This window comes from Xenopus laevis, chromosome 3S, assembly GCF_017654675.1.
Source record: "Xenopus laevis strain J_2021 chromosome 3S, Xenopus_laevis_v10.1, whole genome shotgun sequence".
Lineage (NCBI taxonomy): Eukaryota > Metazoa > Chordata > Amphibia > Anura > Pipidae > Xenopus > Xenopus laevis.
This window is the reverse complement of record NC_054376.1, coordinates 1,206,471-1,230,646: the sequence shown is the minus strand read 5'-3', so window position 1 is coordinate 1,230,646 and position 24,176 is coordinate 1,206,471. Positions and strand designations below refer to the sequence as shown.

Here is a 24,176-nt window from a genome sequence, read left to right as displayed (position 1 = left end):
TCACTGCTGAGAGGAAAACGTCCGTAAGAAAAGGAATAAAATATTATTGGGGAAGAGGAAGTGGAAAGATTATATTTGTTACATTGTAACTGGTCCCTCCCATTCCAGCATTTCCCATAGGCTGAAGCTTTAGCAGAGAAGTGGCAGTTAAACGGCCTCAGGTTGGACAGTCTCACTATTGTGTCAACTTCAAACTCACTGGCAGATTCGTGCCCTGGGTGAAGCCCAATTACAGAACCGCGTTGTTACTGCGCCGGAAAAACACACGTGTCCCGTGTCCTTAATGGTCCCGACTGTTGGTCTTGGCACAGACAGACAAATGTACAGACAGACACAAGTCACTGTACAGACACACAGACACACATAGTCACACACAGGTACAGACACAGACACAACACACCGTTACAGACACACAGACACAATGACACAGACACACACTGAGCAGAACAATAAAAGTCTCTCTGGTTTCTGTGGAAACACTTGGGAACCAGTTAGAGAACCAGTTAAAGAACCAGTTGTTCCTCAGCTGAGAGTCGAGTGACATTTGTTAGTGACATTGGCGAGTGATTCAGGGTCTCTGTTCCCCCCACTTTGTTACTATAAATAAACTGACCCCCGTGACCCCATTATCTTCTGAGCAGCCCCAATATTTGCTCTGAGCTCCAGTTGTGCCCAAATGTGCCCAGTCCTTATTTTGTTCTGTGGGTACAGTCACCAATGATCTCCAAAGAACAAACCCCCGAAACAACTGAGACCTGTTCCATATAGAGCTGCTGCCCCCCTTTATCATACCTCCCAACTGTCCCTTTTTCGAAGGGACAGTCCCTCTTTTGACAGCTCAACCCGTAGTCCCTCATTTGTACTGGAAAGTCCCTCTTTTCTCTGCACTGAACAGTCAGAAAAAGAAACAAAGTTTCTCACTTAATTGGCTTTTAGCAGAGAGCCCAGAACAGCCAACAGGTGCAAATAAGATACTTTGTAACAATTTTGAGACACAAAAACACAGTTTAGATAAGGAGAAATATTTTCAAACTTTCATAACCTGCCAAATTTTGTAAAACAAACATGGTAATTAGGGGGTGTGGCCACAGAAAGGGGTGTGGTCAAAAAAATTGCTCCGCTATGTGCGGGAAAAAATTTTTTGTCCCTCTTTTTACTTCCAAAATGTTGGGAGGTATGCATAATCCTTACTATACACTTACTATATACTTACTATATACTTACTATACACTTATTATATCTTTACTAAATCCTTATTATATTCATACTACATCCTTATTATATCTTTACAATATCCTTACTACATCCTTATTATATACCTATTACATATTTACTATAGCCTTACTATATCCTTATTATATATTTACTATATCCTTACTATATCTTTACTATATCCTTACTACATCCTTATTATATACCTATTACATCTTTACTATAGCCTTACTACATCCTTATTATATCTTTGCTATTTCCTTACTATATTCTTACTATATCCTTACTATTTCCTTATTATATTCATACTATATCCTTATTACATCTTTACTATATCCTTACCATATCCTTACTATATCTTTACTATATCATTACTATATCCTTTCTATATACCTATTACATATTTACTATAGCCTTACTATATCCTTATTATATATTTACTATTTCCTTACTATATCCTTACAATATCCTTATGATATCGTTACTATATCTGTACTAAATCCTTACTATATGTCTTTCCACCATAAGAGCCATAATCCTTACTATATGCTTTCCCCATTGACTCACTGAGGAACAATTGGCCTAACGATGCAGGTAAGAGAGTCAATATTGCCCTAGTTAACCCTTTTGTGTCTTTATATATTTACTTACTGTTTGCCCTTTGCCCCTGGAGGTATTTGCTGGGCTATTTGGCTGCAGAGGGGCCACTCTACACAATCCCTCCCCGGCTCCGCCTCTCATTGTGACTGTCACTCACAAGTGTCGCCCATGGAAACCGACAACAAACCTACAGGAGGGAAGGAGGGAGACTCTGCTGCGGAGTAAAGTGAGTTCTGAACCCCTGAGATTTCCTTGGGGGGGGGGGTAAATTTGTGCATCTGGGAAACGTGAGTAAAATTTATACATTTCTGTAATTGAACTTTTCTTTATAAAAATGACCTTTGAACAGAAAAGGGTTGGACACAAGAAACAAATCAGTTGTTATTTTCAAACGGCAGAAAATGTTGATTTTATGGAGAATCTTAATCTCCGGGGCAACAGGGGGTGCTGAGGGGTCGAGCTCACAGCCAATCACAGAACAGATATTTCACCCCAGGGCCCCACGGGCTTTACAGTGTGATGTCAGGGGCCCCTTATGAACAGTCGGCTTCTCATTGGATCATCCCCTCAACTTCTGTATAATGAACGTTCATTTTCCTTAATTGATTGTCACCCCCCAGGACCCACCATGATCCCCAAGAGCGTCACCCCTGGGGCGGAGCTTGTGAGGCACCACTGTGAGAGGGCGGAGCTGCGGGACATAAAGGAGAGATTCACTAACTACATCCGAAATGTCAAAATCCTGCGCAATCACCTGACACAGGTAACGGGAGACCCACAAGGGGGCGTCATCAAAACGAAGGCCCCCATGGTGATTTATTTCTTTTTTGGGGGGGTGGGTTACATGTACACGCCAGCCCCCCAGTCACATATACAGGAGCGCATGGGAAATGTTCCTGGTTATTGTCATTATTTGGGAGAACAAGTCATGGGCCAATTAAGGATGGAGGTGATTTTATCCTCCCTAATTATAATGAATCCCTAAAGGGGGGCAGTGTATCGGCCAATCAGTGTTTTCCCCTATGTCCTGCCTCTATTTCACCTTCATGTACATTGGATTCATATCCATCAATCTGCAGGGCCCCGGGGCCACATTGCAACAAAATGGACGGAGCAGGGGAAGGGGGTTGTCCAACCTGCAGTTCCCAGCATCCTTAGCTGTCAGGCGGTGCAGTGAGTTGTAGTTCTGTAGAGGTCAGAAGGTGATCGGTTGAACAACCCACTTATCCTGGGACAATGGCAAATAAATCATCTACGGGGGTTAAGTCGTATCGGTGATAATGAATTGCCCCTGGCCTGGGGGTTAGAGGTCACCAGTTAATCAATAGCCATAGCTGGGGGTTCATAAACTCTCCAGACAGAGACTCGTTACTATTGTAGATCGCTGCTCTGCTGCAGGTATTGATTGCTGCTCCAGACTCCGATAGGGAAAAGGGGTCTCACCCAACTCATGGGACCCCAAAACAGTTGTAGGGGTACTTGCAGGGTATCTGCTTGAATTAAGGGGCAATTGGCTCATCTGAGCGTGTCCTTTTGTTCAAATAAATTGCTTCATTTTCCATTAAAGGGGAACCTGACCCACAATGATTGGTCTCTTTAATTGTATCTGCCTGTCCCTTTCTTTTTCTTTGTTCCACTCCTTAAACAATGTAGCAGATCTGGTAATTAGCTGTTACATCTATTCAGAAGTCAGAACCAGCAGTGCAGAGATTATAAACTTCCTTATTCCTCTCCAATCTGGCAACTCTTAGGGCGATGGATTTGCAGCAGTGCGGCGCCTCGAGCAAGAAGTCCTGGGTATTCGCACGGCCTACGAACAGGAGATCCAGTCGCTACGGGAAACACTAGAGAAGTACAGGGAACTGGCACAGGAGGGTATCAGCAGGGATAACCCAACAGCACCAGAACATCACAGCAGGTAAGTACATGGATATAGCCTTCTGTGTCACACGAGTACCAGGAAATACATTCCCCCGTACAAAGGAAGTAGAGACAGTCACATGAGTACCAGGAAATACACTCCCCCGTGCAAAGGAAGTAGAGACAGTCACACGAGTACCAGGAAATACACTTCCCCGTGCAAAGGAAGTAGAGACAGTCACACTGGTACCAGGAAATACACCCCCCCGTGCAAAGGAAGTAGAGACAGTCACACAAGTACCAGGAAATACACTCCCCCGTGCAAAGGAAGTAGAGACAGTCACACGAGTATCAGGAAATACACTCCTCTGTGCAAAGGAAGTAGAGACAGTCACACGAGTACCAGGAAATACAAAGGAAGTAGAGACAGTCCCCTCCCGTCCCCTGTACAAAAGAAGGAGAGACAGTCACACGAGTACCAGGAAATACCCTCCCCCGTGCAAAGGAAGTAGAGACAGTCACACGAGTACCAGGAAATACCCTCCCCTGTGCAAAGGAAGTAGAGACAGTCACACGAGTACCAAGAAATACACTCCCCCGTGCAAAGGAAGTAGAGACAGTCACACGAGTACCAGGAAATACACTCCCCCGTGCAAAGGAAGTAGAGACAGTCACACGAGTACCAGGAAATACACTCCCCCGTGCAAAGGAAGTAGAGACAGTCACACGAGTACCAGGAAATACCCTCCCCTGTGCAAAGGAAGTAGAGACAGTCACACGAGTACCAGGAAATACACTCCCCATGCAAAGGAAGTAGAGACAGTCACACGAGTACCAGGAAATAGAAAGGAAGTAGAGACAGTCACACGAGTACCAGGAAGGGGATTTTTTATTGATCTGTTTTGTGAACTTTGTTTCATTTCCTTTTTCCTCCATATAAATTTGGATGATGGAGGAAGAAGGATCTTTCTCATTGGCTGTGACCTTACACTTTGGGGTGAGAGAGTAACAAGGCGATTAATTAACTTGTCTCCACTCCTGAGCGATGTCTTTGGGCCTGAATCAATGTCCCAAGTCTCGTTTAAATGAGTTTCTTTAATTAGTGTTTATCATCATGATCATCTCTGCACTCAGGAGACCTTTCCTCGTAACGTTTCTAATTCATTTCTCTTGCCATTCAGGCTAATGGAACTGAACCGAGACATCATGAAAAAAGATCAGGAGATCAGAGATCTGCAGGTCCTTGTGGCTCAGAAAGAGGCAGAAATGCAAGGGTTAAAAATGGCGGCAGTTGCTCCGTCCATCCAACTGGATGTGGCCAAACAGGAGCTGGAAGATCTGTATCGGAGTGTGAGCTCCTCGCAGGAGAGGTACAAGGGGTTTTCCTTTACTGTGTGAGGGAAACACTATGGCAGCTCCCTGCCCTATATATAAATATACAGAGAAGGTCCCGGGGGAGGGGTGTATGGATTGAGCATCATGTTCTTGTTTATTCATCACAGTTTATCTGCCCCTTTGTAGCCTTGTCTGACTTCAAAAACAAAGGCCTCGGCTCATGTGACAAATCCGAGGGACAATCAGTTCTTATCTGAGGGGCTTGGGACACAATAATCCCCCCCCCCCCCCCCGGGCTCTGCTTTGTGTCAGCAGTGGTGGGGCTGGCAGTTAGTGTTGATCCTGGTAGGGCAGGCAGTTAGTGTTGATCCTGGTAGGGCTGGCAGTTAGTGTTGATCCTGATGGGGCAGGCAGTTAGTGTTGATCCTGGTAGGGCTGGCAGTTAGTGTTGATCCTGATGGGGCAGGCAGTTAGTGTTGATCCTGGTAGGGCTGGCAGTTAGTGTTGATCCTGGTAGGGTTGGCAGTTAGTGTTGATCCTGATGGGGCTGGCAGTTAGTGTTGATCCTGGTAGGGCAGGCAGTTAGTGTTGATCCTGGTAGGGCTGGCAGTTAGTGTTGATCCTGATGGGGCAGGCAGTTAGTGTTGATCCTGGTAGGGCTGGCAGTTAGTGTTGATCCTGATGGGGCAGGCAGTTAGTGTTGATCCTGGTAGGGCAGGCAGTTAGTGTTGATCCTGGTAGGGCAGGCAGTTAGTGTTGATCCTGATGGGGCTGGCAGTTAGTGTTGATCCTGATGGGGCTGGCAGTTAGTGTTGATCCTGGTAGGACAGGCAGTTAGTGTTGATCCCTGGAGTGAAGTTAAGACACAGGGGTTTATTTATGAAGGAATTGGGGGGTCACACATGTGTAAATCAGTATGGCAGCACAAGGGACCCAGTCTGGTGCATTGTGGGCAAAAAAAACCTGGTTCTTTTCACAGAGTTTTTCACTTTGCACCTCCCCCCCCCCCGACCCCCTTTGCCAGTGACCCCACGAGTGGTTCCATCTTTGTTACTTTGCTCCAGATACGAGGAGGAACTTTGTAAGCGGCTGCAGCTTCAGGAGCAGGTTGTGGATCTCACCTGTCGTCTGGATCAGATCACTGACAAACACAGAAAGGTGAGGGGGGACCCCCAGCTGCAATGTTCCACCTGCTCTAGTTTCCCATAGCAACCGCTCAGCCTGTAGCACAAACATTTCCAGGTGACGGTGATCCTGTCGGGCACTTCATGGGTTAATCCTATAAACCCCACCCCCTGGAACACAATCCCCCTAATCGCTGCTAATCAGTGTCCCAGAGCCCAGGCTGTTATTAAAGGGACATTACACTCGGCTCATTCTCCCCTCAAGTGTCTGTCCCCCCCCAGTTCTCATTACTGGATCCATTTATCCCACAAGCCCCTCAATAAAATCAATGCCCCCCCCATGGAAGTGTCATTGGGTCCCTCGTCTGTAGCCGCACAAGTGGAAATTACTGTGATTGTCCCCCCCCCCAGCCTACACGGGGCCACAGGGTCACCAACAATCAGTCGTGTCTTTTTCTGCCCCCCCCAGGTGCCGGGAGTTGTTTAACCAATAGAGATGAAGCATCAGGGAGAGAAGCAGCAGAATATTATGAGGGCGTGGGAAGAATTTCATAGGGACCCCAAATTCCCCAAAATCTCTAATGTTTTCCACCCCTATCAGTGTCTCCCTCAAAACCATGTAACCCCCTAATTATTACCCCCCCACCCCAAATAAACCAGAGTTTCTTTCTGCCTCTCTATTAATTACCCACTGACACACAATTAATGCCCCTCTCCCTTTATATCAGGAGTCACAGGAAATGAGAGACCGAATCGACCAATCAGAGGCCCTCGTGCTCCAACTGGAACAGAAACTGAGGGCGGAGAGTGGGGGAGGCTCCGCCCTGATGGAGGCCGTGCACAAAATTCAGGAGGCCAGTGAGGCTGAAGTGAAGAGACTCCAGAATGAAACAGAGTCTGTCTACAGCCAGAGTGTGAGTGTGACACTCAATCCTACAGCCAGAGTGTGAGTGTGACACTCAATCCTACAGCCAGAGTGTGAGTGTGAGACTCAATCCTACAGTCAGAGTGTGAGTGTGAGACTCAATCCTACAGTCAGAGTGTGAGTGTGAGACTCAATCCTACAGTCAGAGTGTGAGTGTGACACTCAATCCTACAGCCAGAGTGTGAGTGTGACACTCAATCCTACAGCCAGAGTGTGAGTGTGAGACTCAATCCTACAGTCAGAGTGTGAGTGTGAGACTCAATCCTACAGTCAGAGTGTGAGTGTGAGACTCAATCCTTACAGCAGCAGTGTGAGTGTGAAGACCTCCAATCCTTACAGTCAGAGTGTGAATGTGACAAAACTCAATCCTACAGTCAGAGTGTGAGTGTGAGGATCAATCCTACAGTCAGAGTGTGAGTGTGAGACTCAATCTACAAGTCAGAGATGTGAGTTGTGAGGACTCAATCCTACAGCAGAGTGTGGAGTGTGAGACTCAATCCTACAGCCAGAAGTGTGAGTGTGGAGACTCAATCCTACAGCCAGATTGTGGTGTGACAACTCAATCCTACAAGCCAGATTAGTGAGTGTTGAGAACTCAATCCTACAGGTCAGGAGTGTGACGTGTGGACCTCAATCCTACCATTCAGGTGTGAGTGTGAGAACTCCAATCCTACAGCCAGAGTGTGAGTGTCCCAGACTCAATCCTACAAGCCAGAGTGTGAGTGTGAGACTTCAATCATTACAGCCAGAGTGTGAGGTTTGAGACTCAATCCTACAGCCAGAGTATGTGAGTGTGAGACTCAATCCCTACAAGCCAGAGTGTGAGTGGTGAGACTCAAAATCCTGACAGTCAGAGTTGTGGTGTGAGACTCAATCCTACAAGTCCAGAGTGTGAGTTGAGGACCTCAATCCTCCAGCCAGAGTGTGAGTGTGACACTCAATCCTACATAGCGCAGAGTGTGAGTTTGAGACTCAATCCTACAGTCAGAGTGTGAGTGTGAGACTCAATCCTACAGTCAGAGTGTGAGTGTGACGACTCAATCCTACAGTCAGAGTGTGAGTTGTAGACTCAATCCTACAGTCAGAGTGTGAGTGTGAGACTCAATCCTACAGTCAGAGTGTGAGTTGAGACTCAATCCTACAGTCAGAGTGTGAGGTGTGAGACTCAATCCTACATTCAGAGTGTGAGTGTGAGACTCAATCCTACAGTCAGAGTGTGAGTGTGAGACTCAATCCTACAGTCAGAGTGTGAGTGTGAGACTCAATCCTACAGTCAGAGTGTGAGTGTGAGACTCAATCCTACAGTCAGAGTGTGAGTGTGAGACTCAATCCTACAGTCAGAGTGTGAGTGTGAGACTCAATCCTACAGTCAGAGTGTGAGTGTGAGACTCAATCCTACAGTCAGAGTGTGAGTGTGAGACTCAATCCTACACAAGTGTGAGTGAGACTCAATCCTACAGTCAGAGTGTGAGTGTGAGACTCAATCCTACAGTCAGCAGATGGGATGTGTGTGAGACTCGAATCTGCAGTATGTGAGTGTGCTGCACCTACGTCAGAGGTGTGAGGTGTGAGACCCAATCCTCAGTCAGTGAAGTGGTGAGGTTGAGACTCAATCCTACAGTCAGAGTGTGAGTGTCTCATGAGTCCTAGTCAGTCTCAGCTAGTGTGAGTGTGTGATGTGTGAGTGCAATCCTACAGTCAGATGTGTCTGTCTGAGTGATGTGTGAGTGTGAGACTCAAGTCCTAACCTCAGCACTCAATCCTTACAGCAGGAGTGTGCTGTACGAGTGTGTCTCAATTCGGAGTCATCTCCATTCTGATCTAGCATGTGTTGTGAGAGCTCTAATCCTACATTCATCGTGGTATGATATTACTAGACTGAGGGTGTTGTGTTGTGAGTGTTAGTACTCATATCCTTACGAGTCCAGTGGAATGAGGTGTTAGAGTGTGAGACTCAATCCTACAGCCAGAGTGTGAGTGTAAGACTCAATCCTACAGTCAGAGTGTGAGTGTGCGATATTTGCAGATTTTAGGATCTAATCCCATTATAACAGGGAAGATGGGGGGCTGCAGTGCTGGAGGAGGGTCTCAGTATTCAGATTCAGACTTTTCTCTCTGCTCAGAACTGACCCATCTGGTTCCTATTTAATATCCGTATTTATGGAAAGCTGTGGCCCCCCCCTCCACTCGCCCACGTTGCTGCAGGGGGTCTCTGCGGTGCCAGAAATAAACTGGGGGGGCAGGATTAGATCAGATTTATTGGATTAATTAGTAATTAATTAGTCACATATGGCAGCCGGGCCGGACCTGTTCCTAATCCTAACGAAGTCTCTTCTGGGAGGGGGCGGAGTCAGGGCTGAAGCTGACACTTTGTTGGTCAGAGTATAAAGTGGCAGCTCATAGAGCAATTAGATGGGAGCTGCCATATTGCTGGTGGGCAGAGCTCAGTGCACACTCAGTGAGTGGGAGCTGCCATATGGCTTGTGTAGCTGTAACTTGTATTTGGTCATAATATGGCAGTTTCTGGATAATGGGTCCCCAGATATTAGACCCCATACCTGTATAATAATCCTGCTCACCAGTCTGGTTTGGGTGGGTTCCTAATTTTGTGTTGCCCCCCCCACTCAGCTGTTGCAGCTACAGATGCGCATGAACTGCGACCAGAGGCTGCTGAGTCGGACCCAAGAGGAGAAGCAGCAGCTGCAGCAGCAGGTAGAAGAGCTGACAGGGGAGTTGTCGCTGACACACAGAAAGGTGAGAACTCCCTCTAATCTCACAATCGTGTCTTTTAAAGAGACACTGTCCCCTCACTTTCCTTCCACGAACGATACTTGAATATATTTAGGGTTATTTTATCCATTTCTCCCTTAACTTCCAATAATGGATATTTAGTCGGAGATCCCACATTCTGCCACCAGGTGGCGCAACCAGTGAGATTCACAGAAACAAACACTGTCCTTGCAAAGGGACATTGCTGCAAAATCAGTTCAGCTTCCCAATCCCTCCCTGTAGATAAATGACAGCAGATTTGTCTCCACTGATTGTCACCCACAAACTGTTTCCCCCCATCAGAGGCTTAGGCACGTCAGCTGGGGGAGGGGAAGAAATAATTTCCCTTTAAGGTCTGAGTCTGAGCTGCAGGAGGCACATTTAGAAGGTGCAGGGAGTTGTTGGTCTCCTGTAGGCGCAGAATTGTCTTTATTTCGGGGCAGAACATGGCGCAGGATCTATAGAAAAAGCTGTGATGTTTCTCAATTGATAAAGAGGATTGGGGGGAGGAGTCAGCAGGTGAGTTTTGGGGCATCATGTGACCGAGAGCAGCAGCGACATTTGGGGGCTTCTCCGTCCCCCCTGTAGTCACAGCTGTTCTGGTTTAATTGCACTTGTGCCGCCTCCGAAACCAAATACCGAGGATCAGGAATTCTGTGGGATTTGGGCTGATACAACTGCTCCAGGCAGAGGGGGAGTTGCGGGGAGTTGCAGGGGGAGAGGGGGTGATGTGACAAGTTATTCCCCTCCCCCAGCTCACAACACAGATTATTAGGGAGTTTTATAGTTCCCTGGAAATGCTGCCCCCCCACTATATCCCTCATTCCTGCCCCGCCCCCTGGGCCTCATCCCAAATACCTGCTGATGTCATCACTTCCCATCCCTTATATTCAGATCACTTCCCATCCGATACTGACGCACCTGCATCTACTACTCCTTTCCACTCCCTCCTCCCTGTGTCTGAAACAAGGGGAACTAAACCACATGCCACAATAGCTGACTAAAGGGAAAGTACAACTTTGTAACCTATAGATTTATTTAGTTTCCACTTGCTTTATTCCTCCTGCAGTATCAGCCCCTCCCATGTGGCCATTGTATAACTGCCAGGCTAACCACAAACTCCTTAGCCCCTCCCACCAGGCGGGGTCAGTGAGGTGAAACAGTCACATGAGTACCAGGAAATACACTCCCCCGTGCAAAGGAAGTAGAGACAGTCACACGAGTACCAGGAAATACACTCCCCCGTGCAAAGGAAGTAGAGACAGTCACACGAGTACCAGGAAATACACTCCCCTGTGCAAAGGAAATAGAGACAGTCACAGGAGTACCAGGAAATACACTCCCCTGTGCAAAGGAAATAGAGACAGTCACAGGAGTACCAGGAAATACACTCCCCTGTGCAAAGGAAATAGAGACAGTCACACGAGTACCAGGAAATACACTCCCCCATGGAAAGGAAGTAGAAACAGTCACACGAGTACCAGGAAATACACTCCCCTGTGCAAAGGAAGTAGAGACAATCACATGGGTTCCAGGAAATACATTCCCCCGTGCAAAGGAAGTAGCGACAGTTACACGAGTACCAGGAAATACATTCCCCTGTGCAAAGGAAGTGGAGACAGTCACATTCGTACCAGGAAATACACTCCCCAGTGCAAAGGAAGTAGAGACAATCACATGGGTACCAGGAAATACATTCCCCCGTGCAAAGGAAGTAGAGACAGTCACACGAGTTCCAGGAAATACACTCCTCCTCGGTGGCAAAGGAAGTAGAGAGACAGTCATCACGAGTCACACTGCCCAGTGCAAAGGATATATAGTAGAGACAGTCACTACCATACCAGTGAAGAATTCATGGCAAAGAAGTTAGAGACAGTCACACCAGAAATACACTCCCGTGCAAAGTGAAGGTAGAGACAGATCACTGACCAGGAATATACTCCTCCCCCGTGCAAAGGAAGTGAGAGACAATCACATGGGTTGTACCATGAGTGAATGTCATTCCCCCGTGCAAAGTTGAAGTAGAGAGACAGTCAACATCGTTGCAGATCCTAGGATGAGTGACTACACAGCGTCCCCCGTGCAATAGGAAGTAGCAGTACCAGGAAATTCCCCGGCAAGAAGTAGAGACGTTCACATGGTTTGCCAAAGGCGATCCCCCGTGAAGTAGGAAGTAGAGACGTCATACGTCCAGGATAAATCCCCCCCGTGCAAAGAGTAGAGAACCAGTTAAGTAGAAATCCACATGAGTACCAGGAAATACACTCCCCTGTGCAAAGGAAGTAGAGACAGTCACACGAGTACCAGGAAATACACTCCCCCGTGCATAGGAAGTAGAGACAGTCACACGAGTTCCAGGAAATACACTCCCCCGTGCAAAGGAAGTAGAGACAGTCACACGAGTTCCAGGAAATACATTCCCAGTGCAAAGGAAGTAGAGACAGTCACACGAGTACCAGGAAATACCCTCCCCCGTGCATAGGAAGTAGAGACAGTCACACGAGTTCCAGGAAATACACTCCCAGTGCAAAGGAAGTAGAGACAGTCACACGAGTACCAGGAAATACACTCCCCCGTGCAAAGGAAGTAGAGACAGTCACACGAGTTCCAGGAAATACACTCCCAGTGCAAAGGAAGTAGAGACAGTCACACGAGTACCAGGAAATACCCTCCCCCGTGCAAAGGAAGTAGAGACAGTCACATGAGTACCAGGAAATACACTCCCCTGTGCAAAGGAAGTAGAGACAGTCACACGAGTACCAGGAAATACACTCCCCCGTGCATAGGAAGTAGAGACAGTCACACGAGTTCCAGGAAATACATTCCCAGTGCAAAGGAAGTAGAGACAGTCACACGAGTACCAGGAAATACCCTCCCCCGTGCATAGGAAGTAGAGACAGTCACACGAGTTCCAGGAAATACACTCCCAGTGCAAAGGAAGTAGAGACAGTCACACGAGTACCAGGAAATACACTCCCCCGTGCAAAGGAAGTAGAGACAGTCACATGAGTACCAGGAAATACACTCCCCTACTTTGGTCTGTACATAACTCTATGGAGATTCAGAGATAATATTATATATAGAGGCTGTGGGGGTTGTGCTCCAGTTACTGATTAGTGAACATTAGAGAAACAATGGCCCCCTCTCTTCCCTCATCACTTGGGGTGCTTCTCTCATGCACTTTACAGATGAACCCCTGAGACAAGGGGCACTGGGGGTTCAGCGGGGGCATCACAGGGATGAGGGTGAAGGATTCCCTGTTGCTTTTAGGCCGTTGCTGGTGCAGGAGGCTGGGGGGCTGAATTGGGGGGATATTAATTTAGAGGCAGTTAATGGTGTTGCTTGGAGACATTGCTGCTCATTTCACTAATGATGTTGGTGAGTGAGAGGCTTTGTGTCCCCCCTACTCCCTGTTACTCACTGATGGGAGTCTTGGCTACTGGGGGACAGGTCTGACCAGGAATAAACAGAACTCATTACCGGCCCTCAGGGAGCAGCTGCCTCCCCCCCCCAACTCAAGTGGCCCCCACATTGTATTCAGTGGAGCCACAAGGACATTGGGCCGGGGGGGGGGGAGCTTTTGTAGGGCCAGTGAGTGGGACATTATATATAAACGAGGGGCCACAGGTGCGCCCAACTCAGTCCCCTAATGAGACTAATGGATTAATGGGGCGATTTCATTCAAGGGGAAGTAAAGCCCAGCAGCTTCTGCCACTTCATTCAGTTTATACCAATTTGGGCTCAATTGCTTGATTTCTTATTCAATATTTTCTTTACCTGAGACCAGGCATTTATAGTTCTGGGTTTAACCCCCCCCCAATAGAACATGTGGCCCCCCCTGTAACTCACAGCGGAATTAGCAATTTCCCCCCAAATCTTCTCCTGTTCAGGTTGGGGCCCAGCTACTGCTTGGGGGGAACATGGGAAGTTGTACTTCTGGCCCCAGGGGCCCCAGAGCATTTTCCCAATATTAACTGTTTCAGGCTTTGCAGCTTCTTCTCTCCCCAGTGTCTGTGACCCCCCTCCCCCAGCTGTGCTGCCAAACAAAAGGCAAAAAAAAATAATTCTGTTATTCTCTTTTTTTCCTGACGCCTGGGGGTCTCGGCTTTACTTTGGCTGAGAATCAGCGGCCGCAGAACAAAGGAAATTTCCCCGTGGGCGGCACAAAGTGTTTGTTTATTAAGCAAGAAACATTACTTCATCCAATGGGGGCTGCATGGGGGTCTCCTGCTGAATCAAAAGATCAGAACCAGCTTTGTGTCACCCCAGAACCTATAGAAATTCAATATTAAGAATATAGAAATTCAACCTGCTGCCAATCAGAACATTAAAACATTCCCAGGGCCAGACCAACCTGTAGCCAATCAGAACATTAAAACATTCCCAGGGCCAGACCAACCTGTAGCCAATCAGAACATTCCCAGGGCAAAAACCAACCTGTAGCCAATCAGAACATTCCCAGGGCCAGCCCAACCTGCAGCCAATCAGAGCATTAGAACATTCCCAGGGCAAGACCAACATGTAGCCAATCAGAACATTAGCATATTCCCAGGGCAAGACCAACCTGTAGCCAATCAGAACATTAGCAGGGCAAAAACCAACCTGTAGCCAATCAGAACATTCCCAGGGCCAGCCCAACCTGCAGCCAATCAGAGCATTAGAACATTCTCAGGGCCAGACCAACCTGTAGCCAATCAGAACATTAGAACATTGTCAGGGCCAGACCAACCAATTATATTGTTAGAATATAATTTAATTTAATTTCCCAGAGCAAGAGAATCCTGCAGCCAATGAGAGCATTGGAACATTCCCAGGGCCAGACCAACCAATTATATTTTTAGAATACAATTTAAAGGACCAGCAACACCAAAATAAAAGGGTTGTGTATACATTTACATGCGGCTGGGTGTTGGGGCCCCAGTTCAACGCTGCAGATATGAACTTTCAATGTTTTGTTTTATGGCGTTACTGGTCCTTTAAATTCCCATATATAAAATAACAACAACGTTCCCTGTTCAACTGTCAGACGTGCGTAAGAACTGGCGAGATACGTATTCGCTCCCAGTGACGCAGGAAATAACGGTCACTTGTCAGTCCGTCACTGGGGCCATTGATTGAGACCTGCCACAGGTTTATTGGTCCCAGGAGCTGCCGCTCACCCCCTCACATAAATCAGCCGCTGACAGACACTCTCTCCTGTACAATGAGGCTCAGTGATCTTCTGGCGGCGAATCGTTCTCCTGACGCAGATTCTCCCCCTGTGATTGGCAGATATTCTCAGCAGAGACAGACAGCAGGACGTTGATGGGGAGACTGGAGTCGGAACTGAGGAGGGAAGGGCAGCGGGTCCGGGAGCTGGAGATCAGATTGGAGGTCAGTGGGATATTCTGATAATTACAAAGACTCCCCTTCATATACCCCCCCCACCCCAAACTGAGGGGAGCCGCCAATTTATTTCCCATTATAAATCCCATAATGTGGCCCTTTGTTGTTGCTGCTCAGGAGCCACAATGTCCCTATTCATCTTCTCCCAAAGTTCATACAGTTTCCTGTTTGGGCCCTTTGAGTCGGGGCCGATGAACTGTGAAAAGAGAAACCAGGGGCCAAGGTATTTTGGGTGCAGGAAACCCCTTTCTGCTTGGGAGGGGTATCCCTACTGAATTAAAGGCTAAGTATCACCTATAATGAGGCTAATGTTTCTGCAGTTCCACGTCTCACCTCTTGCTGCCAGCAAATCCCTTAGCCATAAAGCAAACCCAATAGTCATATAGGCCCAGGGCTGCAAAATTCCAGGGCCTCACTCAGGACTGGGGGGCATTATTTAGCTTGGGCACCCAAAATCTAAAGAGCCTTCTCACTGCACTAACTCACTAATCCCATCCATTCTATAGACTTAATATAGGAAAATAAAAGTCAAAATTCATTTCTAAAGAGCGAGAGATTACTTCCCCTTTAATAAAGGTGAAAGAGTAATTGGCCACATCTGGGACCAATCAGGAGCGCCGGTTCTATTTACTGCTCTTCCTCATTAACTAGGGAAATTCGTTTGACTCGTTATTATAACACGGACACAACCAGTGAGTCTGTAGCGCCGTGTAGCAGATCTGGGCCTGTCTGTAACGACCCCGCGAGATTTCGCTTACGATTGTTCAGATAAAGGTTCAGATATTTGAAATAAATGTGAAATTTACCAGCAGGGGCCCTAAAGGTTTCCTTTATTTCTGCATCTAAAAAGTAACTTTCCAGCAAATATTCCTGAGTTGTTGCTTCATGTTAGAGGTTGCGGGGAGTTATAATTCTGCAGTAACTCCCGGCACCCCAAGATCTGTATCGGGGCTCCTACCCACAATTCTGCCTCTGATACATTTTATAGTTCTGGTTATTGAACAGGAAACACTTGTCCTGAACTCACCCGGGCCCCATATGTTAGGGCCACACTGCAAATGCTGATGTACTACACCCCCACCCCAATACTCTCCCCCATCCTCCCTCTTCTCTCCCCTTCTATATTTCTCCTCTCCCCCATTTGTCTCTCTACTCCCTAACCCCCTTTCCCTTCTCTCCTTCTGTCTCTCATCCCCTCTCCTTTCCTTTTCTCCCCCAACTGTTTGGCCTTACTCTCCCCCATCCTCCCTCTTCTCTCCCCTTCTATATTTCTCCTCTCCCCCATTTGTCTCTCTACTCCCTAACCCCCTTTCCCTTCTCTCCTTCTGTCTCTCATCCCCTCTCCTTTCCTTTTCTCCCCCAACTGTTTGGCCTTACTCTCCCCCATCCTCCCTCTTCTCTCCCCTTCTATATTTCTCCTCTCCCCCATTTGTCTCTCTACTCCCTAACCCCCTTTCCCTTCTCTCCTTCTGTCTCTCATCCCCTCTCCTTTCCTTTTCTCCCCCAACTGTTTGGCCTTACTCTCCCCCATCCTCCCTCTTCTCTCCCCTTCTATATTTCTCATCTCCCCCATTTGTCTCTCTACTCCCTAACCCCCTTTCCCTTCTCTCCTTCTGTCTCTCATCCCCTCTCCTTTCCTTTCCTCCCTCAACTGTTTGGCCTTACTCTCCCCCATCCTCCCTCTTCTCTCCCCTTCTATATTTCTCCTCTCCCCCATTTGTCTCTCTACTCCCTAACCCCCTTTCCCTTCTCTCCTTCTGTCTCTCATCCCCTCTCCTTTCCTCCCCCAACTGTTTGGCCTTACTCTCCCCCATCCTCCCTCTTCTCTCCCCTTCTATATTTCTCCTCTCCCCCATTTGTCTCTCTACTCCTTAATCCCCTTTCCCTTCTCTCCTTCTGTCTTTCATCCCCTCTCCTTTCCTTTTCTCTCCCCAACTGTTTGGCCTTACTCTCCCCCATCCTCCCTCTTCTCTCCCCTTCTATATTTCTCCTCTCCCCCATTTGTCTCTCTACTCCCTAACCCCCTTTCCCTTCTCTCCTTCTGTCTCTCATCCCCTCTCATTTCCTTTTCTCCCCCAACTGTTTGGCCTTACTCTCCCCCATCCTCCCTCTTCTCTCCCCTTCTATATTTCTCCTCTCCCCCATTTGTCTCTCTACTCCCTAACCCCCTTTCCCATCTCTCCTTCTGTCTCTCATCCCCTCTCCTTTCCTTTTCTCTCCCAACTATTTGTCCTTACTCTCCCCCATCCCCCCTCTTCTCTCCCCTTCTATATTTCTCCTCTCCCCCATTTCTCTCTCTACTCCCTAACCCCCTTTCCCTTCTCTCCTTCTGTCTCTCATCCCCTCTCCTTTCCTTTTCTCCCCCAACTGTTTGGCCTTACTCTCCCCCATCCTCCCTCTTCTCTCCCCTTCTATATTTCTCCTCTCCCCCATTTGTCTCTCTACTCCCTAACCCCCTTTCCCTTCTCTCCTTCTGTCTCTCATCCTCTCTCCTTTCCTTTTCTCCCCCAACTGTTTGGCCTTACTCTCCCCCATCCTCCCTCTTCTCTCCCCTTCTATATTTCTCCTCTCCCCCATTTGTCTCTCTACTCCCTAACCCCCTTTCCCTTCTCTCCTTCTGTCTCTCATCCCCTCTCCTTTCCTTTTCTCCCCCAACTGTTTGGCCTTACTCTCCCCCATCCTCCCTCTTCTCTCCCCTTCATATAAATGAGGAATAATGGGGGTCACACAATGAGTCGCAGATTTTTTTGGTAACGTCACCTCCCCGTGTCCCCCCAGGAATTACAGGACGTTCTCTTGGCAAAGCTGAAGGAATCGGCTGCATTTCAGGAAACAAACGTCTCGCTGAGGAATGAACTGGATGCTCTGAGGTCTCTGCTGGAGGAGGAGGAGCAACAGTGAGTGGCTTTAGTCTTGGGGTTCACCCTGCAGCTTGATGTTGGGGTGCACTGCTGTCTCTCTGGGGTAAAGGGAACATTACCCCAAATCCCTGTCTGGGAGGGACCCTTATGTAAATTAGCTGATACTAAAGCTGCCATGTTGATGATTTTCATTGTCCAGGAGAGGGCTCTCTGGTTCAACCACTGACTGATTGACACCTCCCTGTGGCCAAACAGTAGACGGGGCTCAGCCCACAAGCAGTCAGTACAAAGTGACTTGTAGACATTAATATCTACCCCTCCCCCATCTGATTCATAAATATCTGATTTATTGAGCTAAAATGGGAAATGTGTAGAAATTCTGAGTGTTTTGTGGTTTCTCTCAGGATGAGCAGCGACAAGTTCAACTTGGCAACGAGTCTGTCGTCATGTGCCCCCCCCCTGGCACCTTCGTCCCTCTCCTCCGACCCCCCTGTCTCCCCTCTGATTGGCTCCCTGGACTCTCCACCTGCCGAATCCCCCCAATTACCCACCTCTGCTCAGTCTGAAGAACAGAAGAAAAACTTTGATAGAATTGCCAGTAAGTCCTTTATTATTATTATTATTATTTCTCCATATAATGTGCCTGGGCTGCAGTACTCACCTGTATTCTGACACTACTTCCTGCTTCTGAGCTCCGCCCCCTGACTTGAGGAAACACTTCCTATAGGTTACTGACATTAGTGAGCTCCACCTGCTGGTCAGTGCAGATATTACAGGTACAACAGATACAATATTGCCCCTCAGACTGATGGTATAAAGGTAAATAATGACCTGCACAAGCCTCAGGGGGAAATGATGGAAAAAATGAAAATCTGGGTTTAACATCATTTCTTTTAACACTAGAACATGGGGAGCAGACACGGCCGACCTCTGCACCCCCTCTCAGCCTCCGCAATGTTCAACTGGATCCTCCAGCCACAGTGAGACACAACTTGACTCTGATTGGACACAAACCCGCCTCCATAAATAACTGCACCCCAGCAATATCCAGGTTGGGTCAACAACTCTATGTTTAGGAATCAATTGGGCGCAGTTCCCTGTATCAACTTCCTTTTCTGTAAAGTATCACTTCCTTATGTTTCACTCTCCCTCCTATTCCTTTACTATATTAGTCCTACCACCCCTGCTGGGAGTCTGTTCCCTGTATCTATCTCCTTTCTGTAAAGTATCACTTCCTTATGTTCCCTTTCACTCTCCCTCCTATTCCTTTACTGTATTAGTCCTACCACCCCTGCTGGGAGTCTGTTCCCTGTATCTACCCCCCCTTTCTGTAAAGTATCACTTCCTTATGTTCCCTTTCACTCTCCCTCCTATTCCTTTACTGTATTAGTCCAACCACCCCTGCTGGGAGTCTGTTCCCTGTATCTATCTCCTTTCTGTACACTCCAGCGCTCTTCGGAATCTGGCAATTACAGAGGTGGATCCTGGGGGCAAATTTGTGAAGATCATGAATAAATCTGTGGATAAAGAAGAAGACATTGGGGGTTACATCCTGCAGCAGAATATTGGGGGGCACCCCGTGGCCCTGTACAGGTTCCCACCAAAGACTCGGGTGACGGCGCACAGTGAAGTGACAGTGAGTAGCGACATTATTTATATATTTTACTATTGGGAAACTTTTTGCCCAAATGTCTTTCTTGTTGCCCCGCAGGTGTGGGCGGCCTCCGCTAATGTTCCACACGAGCCTCCGGGGGATTTTCTGTGGAAGGATCTGGAGGAGTTTGTTACGGGGCCACAGGGCACCACAATCCTGTGCAAAGCCAATGGGCATGTGAGTGGGGGGCTGTGGGGGTGCAATACACAGTGGCCAGGCCTGTGGGGGGGTCATTAGGTGGATCAGGGGAGCAATACGAGGTGCCCCCACTATTACTGGCAGGGTAATTAGTGGCCAATATTTTACCTGTTACCTGGGAATAATGACACCTGATTGGCCATAGAATATTGGGTGTAACAATCAGCCTGCAGTACTTACCTGTATTGTGCTCTGCTTCCTGCTTGTGTGCTTAACTCCTCCCTGTTGTTACCAGTGCTAAGAATTAAGTTTAAGGTTTTATTTGAACCAGTGTTTCCTGCTGCAGGCCGTGGCGTGGTACACTCCCATGCGGAATTCCTGCAGCCGCTCACTGGGGGGATCAGGAGACGAGACCCCTAATATCTCCCGGCTATGGACTCTGCCCCGACCCCAGGAGAGCGGAGATTCTCAGCCACAGTCACCAAAACAAGTGCAAGAGGGACCAGATGAATTGCAAAAATGGGAGAAGGGTCCGGTCCTACTCAGACGGTACCAGTACTTTCCTTTGTACCTCTCCTGCCCCACTGGATCTAGATACAACTATAACAAACTGCAGTGTGTCATATAGTTTAGCAATAAATCTTCACTCCTTTATCTCTACTTCCTTTGCACTGGGGAGTATATTTCCTGGTACTCATGTGACTGTCTCTACTTCCTTTGCACGGGGGAGTGTATTTCCTGGTACTCGTGTGACTGTCTCTACTTCCTTTGCACGGGGGAGTGTATTTCCTGGTACTCGTGTGACTGTCTCTACTTCCTTTGCACGGGGGAGTGTATTTCCTGGTACTCGTGTGACTGTCTCTACTTCCTTTGCACGGGGGAGTGTATTTCCTGGTACTCGTGTGACTGTCTCTACTTCCTTTGCACGGGGAGTCTATTTCCTGGTACTCGTGTGACTGTCTCTACTTCCTCTGCACAGGGGAGTGTATTTCCTGGTACTCGTGTGACTGTCTCTACTTCCTTTGCACGGGGGAGTGTATTTCCTGGTACTCGTGTGACTGTCTCTACTTCCTTTGCATGGGGGAGTGTATTTCCTGGTACTCGTGTGACTGTCTCTACTTCCTTTGCACGGGGGAGGGTATTTCCTGGGAAGGTGGGGCTGGCAGGTGGTACCTGTGAGTGATTTGGGGATGATAATGGGGAGCGAAGGAAACTGAGGGGGGATTCCCATTATTCTGGGGGTCACTTCTCATTCTGTTGATTCCAGGGAGAGACTGTCCCCGGCGGTGCTCCCCCCTACTTGCAGCCCATGGACACAGAGTGCAGCTTCCCCCACTCACCCCGACTTCTCTCCGAGCCAAAGTTGGGGCCCAGAAAGTGGCGGCTTCTCTAAGTTCCACCTGCCTGTGCCACATGGATCCAATGCAGCGCCCTCTGCAGGTGAGTGGAGATTTCAGAGCAAACGTAATTTGGAGAACAGAGGCTTCTGGGAATTGTAGTTGGAAAAGACATTGATCCCTAACCTCCCCCCTATCATTGAGATCAATCAGAAAGGGAACTTCAGGGCCAATTCCAGGGTACATGGGACCCCATTATTCTTTGAGGGTCCCCTAATGACTTTCCCTTTTGTCGCTGGCAGGAGGCCGGAGCCGCAGGAATCCGAGTGCAGCGAAGAAACCGAGGAACAGCCGGGGGCCGACCAGATCAGCCGGGGTGAGCCCCTCCCTGTAGCACAATCTCTGGTCTTGGAACTGCAGGAGGGCCCCAAATATTGGCCCTAAATAAACCCGCCTGTCCCACTGCTGGAATATAATAAATACTGATGCCCCCTCTGCCCTTAAGGGGTGTCTTTATATGAAGCAACGGCTGTATTTATATGGCACCCACATATACCGTAGCGCTGCACCCCTGGGGTTCATTTCACAGAGCAGCTCCGGCATCTGCCAGTTATTTTGTTAATGAAGATTAAGAGCAGATGGCAGTTTATTGTAAATAGCAGCCGGGGATGGGGGGCCGAGCTGAGCCAATCAGCTGGAGCGCACGGGGGGCTTTTGAGGTCACAGGAAATAACAGATTGGGTTGAATTGATTCTATTCTGGGGTTACAGGGACTAAAACTCCCTGCACACTCCCTTCAACTGCTACACTCTATATGCCAGTTACCTTCAGGCTATTGCAGAACAGGTAAGAATGCGCGTAACAAGCTGCAGGTGTTGCAGAACTACAAGTCCCAGCATTCCCTTTGCTCTGATAGTCACTGCTGGACTCGTTATTGTGATTGGGCGTTTTGCTGACCGGTCAATAGTGCAAAGGAATCAGACTCAATGCAGTTGGTGCCACCTAGTGTTACAATCCAGCATTGCAGCTATCAGAGATTATTTGCAGTTAATAACTCCCTGTACCCTCAACAAGTCACTCAGACTCCCCGTGCCTCAGCCATCGACAGTACAGATTGCAAGCTCTGCAGAGCAGGGATTTAATGCAGTGATTACATTGTGTCTGTTTGTGTGACAGGCGGGGAGAGGAACCCTAAAACTTCTGCTCCCCGGGACCTTCCTCCCAGTCTCTGAGCAGCACCAGAGAAACCTATTGATATTCCAGTCAGTGCAGAACCTGCAGTTTCAGCCTCCGATGCCGCGGCCTCCAAATCTCATTTCCTGGTGACCCCGAAGCCTCAGGCGAGGTCAGACTCCTCTGTAGTTGGGGAGCAGCTCACCCCAAAGTTTAGTATTATGTTTATCACTTCTGTTCACCTTCAAATTAACTCTGAGTATGATGTACAGGGTGATATTCTGTGACAATTTGCAATTGCTCTTCATTTTTTTTTTTTTTTTTAGCTTTTTATTCAGCAGTTCTCTGGTTTGCAGTTTCAGCAGTCTGGTTGCTAGGGTCCAAATTCCCCTAGCAACCATGCATTGATTTGAATAAGAGACTGGAATATGAATAGGAGAGGCCTGAATAGAAAGATGAATATTAAAAAAGCAGTAAAAGGGATTCTGACCAATGTTTGTCCCTGTGTTTGTTCCACAGACAAGCGCTAAAGGAGTCCTGTACCTGGGCTACTCCTCTCCGGCCGGCTCCATCCTACAGAAATACATGGGAAACTCCTCCTATAACATCCGACTCGCAAGTCAAGGGTCTCTGTCCCCTGCGATCCTGTCCGGCGTATAATACTAATGTATCATATACTATATATTATTCTTTCTTCTGTTTTATTGTATTTAAATAAAGAATAATTCTCTGAATATAAAGTACAATCACTGTTCTGCTATTTGTTATCATAGTATCTCTTTCATGTGCTTTTCATTAACACTATAAGAAAACTGTTCCTGCTGAATTGTGCTTAGTACAGGGAATACCTATGCTGCCATAGTTTTATGGGATCTCTCTGTACAGACTATGAGCAAACTTAGGGGACTGTTCCTGCTGAATTGTGCTTAGTACAGGGAATACCTATGTGCCATAGTTTTATGGGATCTCTCTGTACAGACTATGAGCAAACTTAGGGACTGTTCCTGCTGAATTGTGCTTAGTACAGGGAATACCTATGCTGCCATAGTTTTATGGGATCTCTCTGTACAGACTATGAGCAAACTTAGGGGACTGTCCCTGCTGAATTGTGCTTAGTACAGGGGATACCTATGTACCATAGTTTTATGGGATCTCTCTGTACAGACTATGAGCAAACTTAGGGGACTGTTCCTGCTGAATTGTGCTTAGTACAGGGAATACCTATGTTGCCATAGTTTTATGGGATCTCTCTGTACAGACTATGAGCAAACTTAGGGGACTGTTCCTGCTGAATTGTGCTTAGTACAGGGAATACCTATGTACCATAGTTTTATGGGATCTCTCTGTACAGACTATGAGCAAACTTAGGGGACTGTTCCTGCTGAATTGTGCTTAGTACAGGGAATACCTATGTACCATAGTTTTATGTGATCTCTCTGTACAGACTATGAGCAAACTTAGGGGACTGTTCCTGCTGAATTGTGCTTAGTACAGGGAATACCTATGTACCATAGTTTTATGGGATCTCTCTGTACAGACTATGAGCAAACTTAGGGACTGTTCCTGCTGAATTGTGCTTAGTACAGGGAATACCTATGTACCATAGTTTTATGGGATCTCTCTGTACAGACTATGAGCAAACTTAGGGGACTGTTCCTGCTGAATTGTGCTTAGTACAGGGAATACCTATGTACCATAGTTTTATGGGATCTCTCTGTACAGACTATGAGCAAACTTAGGGACTGTTCCTGCTGAATTGTGCTTAGTACAGGGAATACCTATGTACCATAGTTTTATGGGATC

General features: G+C 47.6%; 1 protein-coding gene across 2 annotated transcripts; it reads left to right on the top strand.

The window, feature by feature from the left end:
• Positions 1-1,703: 1,703 nt before the first annotated feature.
• LOC108712521 (lamin-L(II)-like) lies at positions 1,704-23,113 on the top strand. Of its 2 annotated transcripts, XM_041587847.1 has the most exons (19): positions 1,704-1,806; positions 1,886-2,038; positions 2,433-2,575; positions 3,564-3,730; positions 4,854-5,042; positions 6,072-6,165; positions 6,860-7,045; positions 9,685-9,810; positions 15,097-15,198; positions 17,989-18,107; positions 18,476-18,669; positions 18,975-19,122; positions 19,521-19,707; positions 19,783-19,902; positions 20,210-20,412; positions 21,131-21,303; positions 21,503-21,576; positions 22,377-22,545; positions 22,893-22,965. In XM_041587847.1, exons 3-18 carry the CDS (start codon positions 2,441-2,443, stop codon positions 22,524-22,526), a joined length of 2,367 nt encoding a protein of 788 aa, XP_041443781.1. In that variant the 5' UTR covers positions 1,704-1,806; positions 1,886-2,038; positions 2,433-2,440; the 3' UTR covers positions 22,527-22,545; positions 22,893-22,965. The 2 variants fall into 2 exon arrangements, with proteins under 2 accessions (XP_041443781.1, XP_018110226.1); XM_018254737.2 differs by lacking the exon at positions 22,377-22,545 and having other exon boundaries at positions 1,706-1,806; positions 22,893-23,113.
• The last annotated feature ends 1,063 nt before the right edge of the window (positions 23,114-24,176 follow it).